This window comes from Antechinus flavipes, chromosome 2 (genome assembly GCF_016432865.1).
Source record: "Antechinus flavipes isolate AdamAnt ecotype Samford, QLD, Australia chromosome 2, AdamAnt_v2, whole genome shotgun sequence".
In the NCBI taxonomy this organism is placed as follows: domain Eukaryota; kingdom Metazoa; phylum Chordata; class Mammalia; order Dasyuromorphia; family Dasyuridae; genus Antechinus; species Antechinus flavipes.
The window spans coordinates 543314571-543327594 of record NC_067399.1 but is presented as its reverse complement, the minus strand read 5'-3'; the positions used below and the strand labels follow the sequence as shown (position 1 = coordinate 543327594).

The 13024-nt window shown below is 30.9% G+C and overlaps 1 protein-coding gene across 3 annotated transcripts in view; it reads left to right on the top strand.

Annotated features, from left to right (window-relative positions):
* USP3 (ubiquitin specific peptidase 3) overlaps positions 1–13024 on the top strand; it is a 99738-nt gene that overhangs the window by 43464 nt on the left and 43250 nt on the right. The window contains exons 2-3 of one of the 3 annotated variants that reach the window (XM_051980894.1): positions 1208–1268; positions 7681–7812. In XM_051980894.1, coding sequence (XP_051836854.1) covers positions 1208–1268; positions 7681–7812 — 193 coding nt within the window. Of the gene's footprint in view, positions 1–1207; positions 1269–2373; positions 2489–4949; positions 5089–7680; positions 7813–13024 lie in introns of those variants that run through there. The other 2 variants (XM_051980895.1, XM_051980896.1) reach the window with 2 other exon arrangements.

Sequence of the window (13024 nt, the reverse complement as noted above, 5' to 3'; positions counted from 1 at the left end):
TTCTGCACACATGGGACCATATGAATAACTTGCTATTGTACATAGTTTGCTACCTGGTATCACTCTTCCATCTGGTATTATTCTGCCTCAATCTCCACACAGGTTGTCACCGCCCCCTGAGTTCTCAGGAAGGCCGAGAGCTCTTAGGAAAGCTCTTAGGAAAGGCATTGTCAGCAGATTCCCTGTGGTTTGAAGGGTCCTTTGCCTCACCCAGAGTTTCCCCACTGTCTGTGGCCCGTTACAACATTATCCCTTAATTGCCTAACTCACTGATAGCTCTTGTCATTGTGGAGTACTTCCTTTTAAATAACCTTTGAAAATTGTATTTGGTAGATTTGGAAGAAATCTAAAACTTTTTATTATCCCTACATCTCTAACTTCCTTTCTGCCTTCTACTGCCACCTCCCCTTCCTAGAAGGGAAATTATTCTAATGGGAGAGGGGGACATAAATAGAAAAATATCGGATTAAAATGGTCGGATCTAAAGCTGGGACATTAGTATTTTCTCTCTTCTTCCCCCTCCTAATTTACATATAAGAAATTGAGCTCTTGTGGTGTCAGCTGTTTTGACCAAATCACTGAAGTTAGGTACGAATTCATATCCTTTGCTTCATGATTGTATCCTTAGGGCTCTGCTGCAAGGAACAGTGATGAGCTAATAAATGATAGAAATATATAAACTCGCAATCATGTTACCAAAACTTTGTTGATTCAATAGTTAAAATGGACTTACCTTTAAACTTACCTTAATTTAAGTGACCATTTTATGTAATTGTAAAATTAAATGGATGTTTGAAATTTCATTTTACCTAAGCAGCTTCTGTATTTATATTTAATCATAAAATTTGTTATTTAGTCAATTAGTTGTCTCAGTCTTCATGACACTATTTGGAGTTTTCTTGGTAAAGATACTGGAGAGATTTGCCATTCCCTTCTTTAGCTCATCTTATAGATGAAAAACTGTGGCAAACAGAGTGAAGTGACTTGTCCAAGGTCACCCAGCTAGGAAATAACTGAGGCTACATTTGAGCCTCCTGACTACAAGGCTGTTATTCTGCCTACTGTACCACCTCGCTGCTTACAATCATAGTAAATATATTTTTATAAATAAGGTAGGAATTTGAAAAAAAAATGCATGTTTCAGTTGGTATATTTGTATGTTTTTCTTTTTTCTTTTTTCTTTTTTTTTTTTTTTTGTCTTTTATAGTGTGCCGGTCCAACAAAAGCCCCTGGGTCTGTTTGACTTGTTCAAGTGTTCATTGTGGAAGGTAGGTCCTAAACTCATAGTACTACACCATGTTTTCTCCTTTTTGTCAAAGTTTTATCTGTATTGTACTATTTTGTGCAGCTTAATCTCAACATATAACAACCTTCAAATTTTTTTCCAGAATAAAATTCCTCACTAATATAAGTGAGAAAATCTAGGTGAAGGAATGTAGCTTTATTCTAAGATATTTTCTGATTATAAGGCTAATTAGAAGTATTTCATTTTAAGGAAAAAAGAAAGAAAAATTTAAATGCTTATAATTTATGTTAGTCATTTGAAGAAACAATCTAGTAGTGATCATAGTAGACATTTAGATAGTATTTTTAGGTTTTTGATATTCTTAACATATATTTTTGCTTTAAATCCTTATATTTGATAAAAGAGACATAAGATAAGTATCTTACTGTAAAAAAGCAGGAAAAAAGAGTAAGAAATTTAGATGTTTAAAATTGCTTTATATTAGTCATTTCAGAAAGAAATCTGGTAATAATCATGGTAGATATTTCCATAGATGGTGGTATTAAATTTACAAAATTTTTTATATATAACTTATTAGAGCATAATATCTTACTATGAAGTACATAATGAATCCTTGTTAGAGATGAACAAAATATTGCTATATAGATAATTATTTCCAGTTGGATCAGTTTAAAATATTTCAAGTCCTAATCACAACCATTCTCCCTGGATTTCTCAAATATTTTTAGTCTCAAATTCCAGCTGTAAACATGGCAAGTATTTAAATAGCATTTTTCCTATCAGACTCTATTAAATGCTGTGCTTTTTTTCTTTAGCATTGTCATAATATGGTATTGCTAATTTTTTTTGCATGTAATGATATAGCTTTTAAAATCAAATTTAAATTTATTTGAGAAGCTAATTGCTTCGGGAGATAAGAAATCATACTTTTGCACTGTTAGTAATAGGCTCACTGTTGTCATAAAATCTGTATAACATACAAGCAATAATTTTGTTGAGTTTTGTTTTACCTTTAGAAATGTTAATCTGGAAATAACCATTTTAAAAATGTACATTTGGAGTACATTTGAAAATATTAATGCATCTCTTTAACTGGCTGTTGTGGTTTTGAAATCTTTAGGATTTGGGAAATCTGCAAATACTTTGCACAGATAACATTTAATACAAAAAAAGAAGAAAAGTAGAAGCATTTAAATTTTGTACTTGAAGAGACAGATTCCTCTCTTTCCTAAATTTTGAGAGGTGAGAATTATAATACTAAACATTTATATAGTTCTGTTCACCAGTTGTCTCACAGTGCTCAACAATCTAAAATCTTGAATCATGGAATTCATATTCCAGTAAAAAGCCAGACAAGCCCCATTTGGATCCCAAATCTGAGAGATTAAAGTTCTTAAAGCAAGGGCAACACATTCCATAAATAAGATATGGAAGAATAAATTTGAAAACTTCTAATCTCTGCAGGTGGGCTCCTTCAGTTTATATACAGTTTAACAATTAAAAAACTCAACATTATTGCAAAGTGCTTGATTAATTAAATTAATAAAGTTATTCCCTATTTGTAAAATGATGATTCACAATCATCATTTTACACAATTGATTGGTTTACTGACTTTCATCAGATAAACCCACACACTGTCCTTTTAAGTTGTTAAAGTATAAAGCATTTTCATTAAGTTACTACATTATAAAGAACAATAGACTTAGAATATGCTTTCAACTGGGAATAATTGTTAAGCAGATTTTAGGTAATGTATTTGTAATGATCGTATACACAAGAGACAACATATATTTATTTAATAGAATAAGTCTTGAGGTGTTTTGTTATTGAGCTTATTACATGGAAAGGAATCTGGCTTCATGCTGTGGTTCAAAGTAAACATTTATTAATAATTGAAACAATGGGTTAGAGTAGTAAATGTAATAGACGGAATATTGGATTTGGATTCCCAAGATCAGATATAGTTCCCAGTTCTATAACTTGTATATGTGGATATTAAGCACATCTTTTTTATCTCAATTCATTCGTATGTAAATGGAAAAATTGGAATAGGTGATTTATTTTCTGATGGAACTTAGAAAAGATGTCTTTTAAGTATATAATCATTTTAAATTCATCTGATTTTCTAAATGTATTAGTTGCTAAAGCAAGAATGATGTTTCTGTCCAGCCAATATTATTATTTTGATTAACTGACATATCTTTCATTATATTCAGAATAATTGGGGAATGGGATGTGTTATTTAATTGAACTACATAAATGTATTCAAATGAATGAACAGTTTTCAAATATAAGGAATATTAAAAAGTTTATAAAAGCACATTGAACACATTTTCCTCTTGATTCAAGAGGTAACTTCAGTATCTTGCATTACCTAAGATCCATTATTGTGAATACAAGTTTTCATCACATTACTATACTACAAAGTATAATAAACATAAGCAATTGGTCCATATCTGTTACCAGCTTCTATAGTGCTTTAGAAGTTGCTTTCTGGAATGAATTTCTCTGGTTTATTTATGGAAATATTTATGTAATATGCTCCCCATTAATAGACCCAAGTCAGTTTTCTGAGGACCAGACTAGTTTGTCTCAGAGAGTTACATCACCAATAGGCTAGCTACCTGATTAATGAAACTTTTTGGCCATAGCAACTCATGAAATGGAGGGGGAAAATATTTGATATTTAGTCTGTGTGGCCCCTTTCTGCTTATTTCTTGGTGACAGAATATGGGAGATAAGTCATAGAGTACTAGTTTTTAATTGACCAATTCATTTTGACTTTTGGTACTCCAAGTCTAAGTTCCTTGTTCAATAATCAAGATATGTATATACAGCTGGAGAAATTGAATCATATATGAAGCAGCTACGTGATTCAGTGTATAGAGTATTGGACTTATACTTGGAAAAACCTGAGTTCAGATTCACCTTCAGGCACTAGCTATGTCACTCTGATCAAGCCACTTAATAACTGTCTGCCTCAGGATAATAATTGTACTACCTTCTGGGATTGCCATGAGGATAGATGATACAATATTTGTATATTTACACTTTTTAAATCTTAAATGGATATCTAAATGGTAGATATTATTGGCTGTTATGATCTTTAAATTCTTGTTATAAATGAAACCAAAAGAAAGAATAGTTCATAGGTACTTCTTGTACTTCACAGGAACTCTTTGAAAAATCAAATAAATGAATCAATTTGAGTGAGTTTTGTCAAATGCCCAAAGCTACAAGAAATATTATTTCTTGGAACTGTTAAGAGTTACATATTTCCTTAATCATGATTAGTAGTTGCAAAAAGACAAACATGAAATTAATTATAATTTACACCCTACCATTAATTGTTAAGGATGAAATAGAAAATAATTATACAAAGAACCTATTTAGACCCTTCACATCAAATCTCCTTTTACTCTGATACTTGGCAACTTCCATGCAAGTTGCGAAAAGTTGAGTATTAGGAGAAATATAAGGGAAAGTATGGTTCGGGGGAAAGGAAAGGGAGAGGCAAAGACTTAGAGGTTATGTACCGGTCATATGCATCTATACCAAAAACCATTCTCCAGAAAAAGAATTAGTGATTCCAAAGAAATATTTTTAAAAATGAGAACCCAGGTTCTCAAAAATTACAGCAAACTTTTCTCCAGCAAAGAGAGTGAAACTGCTATGTTTTGACTCCAATATCACAGTAACTAAGGTGCTTACAGAGGAATCATAAATGGCACTAAAGAAAATGAAGATGATAAATGTAGCTGGATTGGATCAAGTTTATATAGAGGACATCAGTGCTGGAGATGATATAATTCTGAAGGCACTGTAAAAAACAATTGACAAGGTAAGGGAAGATACCACAAGCATGAAGAAAATTTCAGACCTTATTGATTCTAAGAAAAGGTGATTTAGAAGACATCAACTACTGACCTGTATACCTACTTATCCTGTGAATTGAAGGCATTCTTGATGAGAATATTAGTAATAAACAATCAGACATTTTCAAATGATATTTAATAATAGATTACATATTTACTGTTTCACAGTTGATTGAATTGTAGAGAATATAAGATCTCATTTTTCTTGTTATTTATTACCAAAAAATTGATTTGGAATTTTTTAAATGTCTTCTTACCATCTTTTTTTTTTTTTTTTTTGAGATCAAACCAATTTTATAAGTTGTCTTCCTTCCATGTATTAAGATTCCATGGAAGATTTAACAGTGGAAATAATGTTATTTAATGATTCCTACAGATAATAAATATCAGATGGGGCATAAAACAAGTTGTATGCTTGCCAAAAAACATTTGCTTCTATGACATATGAGATTTAGTTCAGAATTCAGCTCAAGGAAGGGTTCCCTGTGATTGGTGAGACTTTCTGGGTGTTCTTGACTTCATCAAACCCCAAGCTTTTTGGAAGAGATCAGCTTTCATGGAAAGGATTGTGACTTAGGATGACAAGTAGACAGCCAAAATACTTGTTCTCATAATGTCAGTGAGCAAGGAAGCTTTTTAACACATGGGATGAATGAATTAGTGAACTTTTGGGAGGCCATGAATGAAAATCATAAAGAAAGGGCAGGAATAAATGAGCATGCATTGCAGAGTTTTCTAGGGAACTCCTAAGTTGATGACATCACAGTTGAATGTGAATGTTGAGTACTTATGTAATAATTAATCTCTTTAAAAAAGATCCAAAACAAAAAAAATGACTAGTCATCAGACCATTTATGTTGTTTACATTTGAGGTAAATAAACTATGCATGGAAAGGCAAATAGTTTGGTACATTTTTAAGGTTTTGTGAACAGAAGAAATTGTCTTTAAAAGGTTTTTTTTTTTTTTTAACCTCAGTTATTGTTTGTATTTACCACTCTTGAAGAGAGGAGCTGCTGCTTCTATTTTTCCTCTGGAAGGCTTGAAAATCTTGGTGGTTGAAAATTGGGGAAGAAACTGTTCCTTTTGTCTTTTTGTGGTCTGGCTATTATCAAAATCCCCAGAGTAAAAGCTGTGCTTTATTTGGGGTTTTATACACACATACACACATGCACGCACACACATGCATCCTCATTCTTAAATGTATGTCCCTGAACTTGATTTGGTAAAATTTAATAAGCATTTGTTTCAACTGTTCACTTTTCAAATAAACCAAATTTTTGTACAATCTGGTTTGTTTTTAGGCACAAGAAATTCATTTTTTAAAGTGTTGTCACAATTCTACTGATGTTAATTATTAAACTTTGTTGTTGTTTCAGATTGTGCCTTTTTTGAGACCAAGCCATGAGTGAATTTATTCACTTATTGACTGTTTATATATTAAAACTTACAGTGTCATTTTTAGTGTAATTGCTACAATAGTTATACAAACCAAAAATCATTAAACCTGTGTTAAAGAATATTTTATGAATATAATTAATGCCTGGTTATTTTAATATCCAAAATAGTTACATTTCCATAGTGCTTCAACGTTTACAAGTGTTTTCTATGCTTGATATCATTTTATCATCAAAACAATTTTGTGAGATAGTGACTCCAAATATTTTCCCATTTTGGAGATGAGGAAAATTAAAGGTCAGAGAAGTTGTGGCTTGTCTATCTGTTTTTTGGCACAGGTATTAAGTGTCATAGACAGGATGATAATCCATATCTCTTAATTTCAAATCTAGCCACTTTTTTCATTATACTGTGTCTGCTTACTCATGTGACACATTAAAATTATTGAAGCTTTTCCTAAAATAATTTGTAATGCTCTTAAGAAATACTATTAGAATGTAATTCTGAGGATTCACAACCTTCAAATTAAAAAATTGAAATTGCATTGAAAATATTCATCAAGAGTAGAAATACTGCCCTACTTCCCCATCTGGCTCTTATTTTTTCTCTATTTCTCACACTTTGTTGCTTGTGTTGACTAATTTTTTGAACATTAGACCAGCCCAGAGTTTGTATCTTTTTTCCTTTCTTTCTTCCATTCTTCTTTGTTTTATATGTTGTTCTTTTTCTCTTTTCCTTTCTTGAATGCTGTTTGTTTTAGAATTTCTCTAGTGAGGTAATTTATTTTATTTTAAAGGGTTTTTCCTAGTAACAATCTGGATTTAAAAGTCGAAATTCAGAATAATAATAATAAATAGATTAATGTCATTATGCTAGTATTGTCAAAAGATGAGTAATTGATATATCTGGCATTTAGTTAAATTTTCTTAAAAGTAATGCTTTATTAAATAAACTGCCCTTAATGTTGTAGGTGAGCAAGAGTTTATTTTTGTAATAGGTTAATACAGACTGTAGTATATATACTTATATTTGGACAACTGCATTTATTTTGCTTCATACTGTTTTGATTAGTATGGTCTAATTTTGTTATTAGAGATAATTAACCTTTCTGAGGGAATATTTTGATTAAAATATATTCTCATTACTATGGTTTTTTTTTAAGGTATGTGAATGGTCATGCAAAAAAACATTATGAAGATGCACAAATTCCCTTAACCAACCATAAGAAAACAGAAAAGCAAGAAAAAGTTCAACACACAGTATGCATGGATTGCAGTAGTTACAGTACATACTGGTAAGTTAGTGTTTTCTGGCTTAACATGAATGTTGTCTGAATATATCTATGTGTCTGTCTATATATTTAAATCTCAAAGGTTCTTAATTAGTAAATATAGATCCACAATTACTAGACCAAACTATCTGCTGCCTTAAAATCATGCTATCTTTAGAATTTTTGCAAATGAATACATAGCTAGTAAAGATTTTACTTCATTTTCTTTCCGACTCCCCAAATCTCCTTCTACCAAAGCACATACACATACAAACTTGACTGTTAATCTATATTTAATTTTGTAATATAGTTAATTTCTTTACTGATCTTAAAGCAATATACTTTTTTTTTTTTTTGCTCTCAGGGAACTTATATTAAACACTTGCTATGTTCACATGATGTATAGTTGTTTATTCTAAGCAGGTGGTTTTGAATACCAGTGGTGTTTAACAGTTTACATCTGTTGGTTATAATTTCAAATCATTAAATTTTTGTATCACTTCACTTTAGTATGTGGCACTGACATGTCAGATCCAAAGACTCCCAAGTTCAATCTGTCATTCCTTCATAAAATGAGATATATTTGGGGATATGAATAAATGTATTCCTTTAGAATCATAGAATCCTTAAATTGAGCAAGTTCTCAAAGGCTAACCCTTTTTTAAAATTTCAGAACTTTTTTAGAGTTTGTAACATCTGTTGTAAAGGAATCATCTTTTAAGTTTAGAAAAATAAAGTTATTGTTTGGAGTTTCAAATAGTTATTTTATGAAACCATTTTAAAAGGTGAAAGAAACAAAAATTTTTAAAAACTTTAATAAATTTTTGTTTACCTATTCTTGACCTACATTTTCAGTTTCAACAAACTCAGAGACTTGCAATCATTTAATTTAAAAAAATAGTTTATAGGTATTTTTGGTTTGTTTGGATTTCTTTTAAGCAATTTTAGCAATACAATAGTAGTCAGATTATATAAATTGCTTTTCCTTTCACTAATCTAATCTAACTTTCCTTTCATTAATCTAGTTCTTGGCATCTTTAATAAGGGATATAGTTTCCTTACCCACCAGAGGTGTATTCCTAATTTTTCTTAGTTGCCTGATTTGCAACCAGCTCATTCTTCTTTGAATTTTTGAAATTTTAAACTTTTCTTTCTTTATTACATATGGAATAACCTAAAGTAACAATTTATTTTATTAGCTTTGTGTGTTCTGCAAGCTGAGGTACAAACAGGACATTTTGTCTTCTTTTGGCATTAAAAACATCCTCTTAAATTCTTTTGACATTTTATACTCCAGCAAATACCATTTGCTTCCTATGCTATCAGCCTCACATTTTCAGGTCTGTTATGAAGCCATTAGATTATAAAAACAAGTACCCATAATTATCCTCTTTGGAAGTATGCTTTATAGTTCTGTCTAACTTGCTGACTAAAGCTGATTAGACTAAATTTGATAAATAACATATTTAAAAATATTTTTATTACATTACTTATGATTTCAAGCAAAGGACAATTTATTATTCCTATCATTTTTTATAAATAGAAGAATCATTTGGAAATATTTTTTTAGCTTCTCAGTGTGACTTGTAACATGGAATTTCTCTATTTTGAAAGTCCTCTTCTGATAGAATAGATGAGGAATGAAGTTAGACATATTTTCTATTTCTTAGATTTTTCAAATTGATGGAGTCTTTACTCCTTATGATATTTTTAACAAAAATAGATATTCACTGGATAAAAATTTGAAACAGAAAAAGTTGTTCCCTTTCATCTATTTGAGATTGCTAGAACTTCTACAGACTGTAATATGTAGAAATCAGGAGAATCACAAAAGATCAAAGTCCTGTCTCTCAGATATTTCCTGAAATAGAGAGGGGTCAGGAAAGTTCTTAGGGCTTCTCTCTCTCTCTCTCTCTCTCTCACACACACACACACACACACACACACACACACACACACGAAAAATCAAACCACCAAAAAAAAAAGAGAGAGAGAGAGAGAAGCAAAATAAAATACAAGCAAACAACAAAAAGTGAAACTGCTATGCCGTCGTCCACACTCAGTTCCCATAGTCCTCTCTCTGGGTGTACATGGTTCTCTTCATCACTGAACAATTGGAACTGGTATGAATCATTTCATTGTTGAAGAGAGCCATGTCCATCAGAATTGATCATCGTATAATCTTCTTGTTGCCGTGTATAATGATCTTCTAGTTCTGCTCATTTCACTTAGCATCAATCCATGCAAGTCTCTCCAGGCCTCTCTGAAATCATACTGCTAATTGTTTCCTACAGAACAACAATATTCTACAATATTCATATACCATAATTTATTCAGCTATTCTCCAGTTGATGGACATCCATTCAGTTTCCTGTTTCTTGCCACTACAAAAAGGGCTGCCACAAATATTTTTGCACATGTGGGTCCCTTTCTCTCCTTTAAGATCTCTTTGGGATATAAGCCCAGTGGTTCACTCTCTTTTAAATGAGAATTTGGCATTAATTGAACATGTCTTGGGATGATTTGGAAAACCTTATCCCAATTCTGTATGCTTTCTTTGGCTAGTGTTCCAATATACTTACACCATATAAATGTTAAAAAGATGTAGGAATGTTAAAAAAAAAAAAAAAAAAAGATAATAAGGATACTAAATAGAGAAAGCATACAGAATAATCTATCTAACATGTATCAAATATATAAAATATTTAAATACTTGTAGATAGTTTGTCTTACATATAAACTTTATATATATATGTATATATACATATACATATAAACTTACATATAAATTTTATATGTAGTTTGTCTACTTGTAAAAAAGTAAAGAAAACCACCTGTTTTTTTAAAAAGTCAGCTAATAAACATAGTATATGGTTAATTTATTTAAAAGAACATTTTTTATTTTAAGTTTCTCATTTTATTTTTAAAGTTTTTATGAGAATCAGAGACTCAGTCTAATTTACCTTATACCTAAGAGCCAGACTTGTCTTTGGTGCCAGAGGAACAATGAATGACTCTTGTAATGTTTCCAGACAGTCAGAACTGGAGTAATATGCCTTGAGGGATAGTGGATCTTCTAGCAAACCTGGATGGATAACTACTTACTGCAGGTGTTATAGAGGATCTTACTGTTCAATTTTAGATTGGACTAGACAGCCTTTAAGATTCTTTTCAGCTTAGAAATTCTATGATTCTGCCTCTCTTCCCACTTTAGCGACTCACTTTTAGTGATTCCAATTTACCATTTAAAATTATTTACAATATGCCTTTTTTTCCAAACTTATTTTATTCTTCATTATATATGTTCCAACCAGACTGGCTTACTTGCTATTTCTATATATGACATACTATTTCTCACTTCTATGGCTGTTTATAGACGGGCTTGATGCCTGGAATTTCCCCTCATTACCTCTTATTACAATCTCTTATTCCTTTCAAGGCATAGTTTAAGTGCCTTAAGTCTTTTCCTAATTCTCCCAGTTAATATGCTTTCTGTCCCCCAAAATTATTTTGTATTTGTTTTATACCTATCACCTATATGTGAACATACTGTTTTCCTCTAGTAGAAGATAAGTTCTTTGAGGACAGGAATAGTTTGATTTTTTTTTTTTCCTTGATGCCTTCAGCCATTAGCATAGAGTCCACATATAGCAGGTGCTCAGTAATTGCTTATTTAATTGAAATGATTTACTTATTCATACAGCATCTAATAGCAGGTCTGGGATTAGAAGCCAGCTACTTGCCCAGCTCCCAACTTAGTAGACTTTTCTGTCAAAGCTGGGTTAAATCAAATTTATGTAAGAGCTGTTATTTCAAAATATTCTTAAATTTTAACTTAATTTAAAGATAGAAGAATATAGAGGAGAATATTCTAACAATATTTTCTAGTGAAATCTAGCTGAAGCTTATTTGAATGGTTTTTAAAATTGAAATTGACTTAAATGAAACAAAATAAATTTAATAAATCAAATTGGAAGTGAGTGATAAAGATTTCAAGTGGTAGTCAGTCTTACAGAACTTAGTATTCGTGTTTTTAAGGTTGAGAATGCCCATGGTTGATCGCTGGCCTACAAATGGTAGGTCATCTAAGGAATGAATAAAATAATGAAAAAAGCAAATAGACAAATAGAGTCCAGAAGAACAAGGTGTATATAATGTAAACTAGTAAACACAGTAATGATTCTTGTATGTGGTTGGGTAATTTCAATGTAATAAACTATTTAAAACTGGAATAGAAAGAAAGTATAGAAATATAGTTTTTCAGAATATGGCTGTATGGTTTGGAGTATATTTGGCTATTTATTTGTCAATATGTTCTATGAAATGTGTGTTAGATTACAAAAAAGTCTAGGCTCATAAGAGGAATAGATAGAAAAAGAAGATATATGTAACTGAAAATTATGATTAATGTAGATGAAAGAATAAAGATACAAACTGAAAGTTTAACTAAACAAGCATTTATTAAGTTTACTATGTGCCAGGCATTATGGAAAGCCTACTATTTTTTATTAGTTGTTAATGACATTAGTAATAAATAGCTCACTATTTATTAGCCCCACTATAAGATCACATAGGGTATAATAATTTTGTTGTAATGGCAAAGGGTGGTTAAGGAAGAAATTTCAATATTGAACTCAAAAGGGGAAAGAATGAAATGATTAATGTGAGGTGATTTGAGGATTGAATAACATTGGTAGGGATGGGGAACAAGAAGTGGTTTGAACAACCACTTGTTAAGTATTTACTATGTTTATTGTTGTTAGGGGCTAAAGGAAACACAAAAATAATTAAGACATTGTCTCTGTCTTCATGAAGTTGACAGTATAGCAGGAAAGATAAAAGACAGAAATGTGTAATATTTTACCAGTAGCTATACGGTAATTATAGTATATATAGACTAAAACATAATAGCTTAAGGGAAGTATAAGGATTCATTGTTCAAGGGATTGTTCAAAACAAAGATTTTTTTATTTTTCCCACTAGAGATTTATTCCATTTGGTCTAGCTTTGAGACCTAAAAGGAGTTTTCATTAAAAAATTCAAAATAGACAGTAAGTGCTTTTAAAAAGCAGTAGATCTTATATTCCCAAAAGAGAGGCTTAGATTAGTTTACCCCCCTACCCCAAATGCCATAATTACTTCATGCAAATTTGTATTAATTTATCTGTATGCATAGTACTTTCCTCCAGCAAAATACAAGTTCCCAAAGGGAAGAAATTGTTTTGTTCTTATCCAT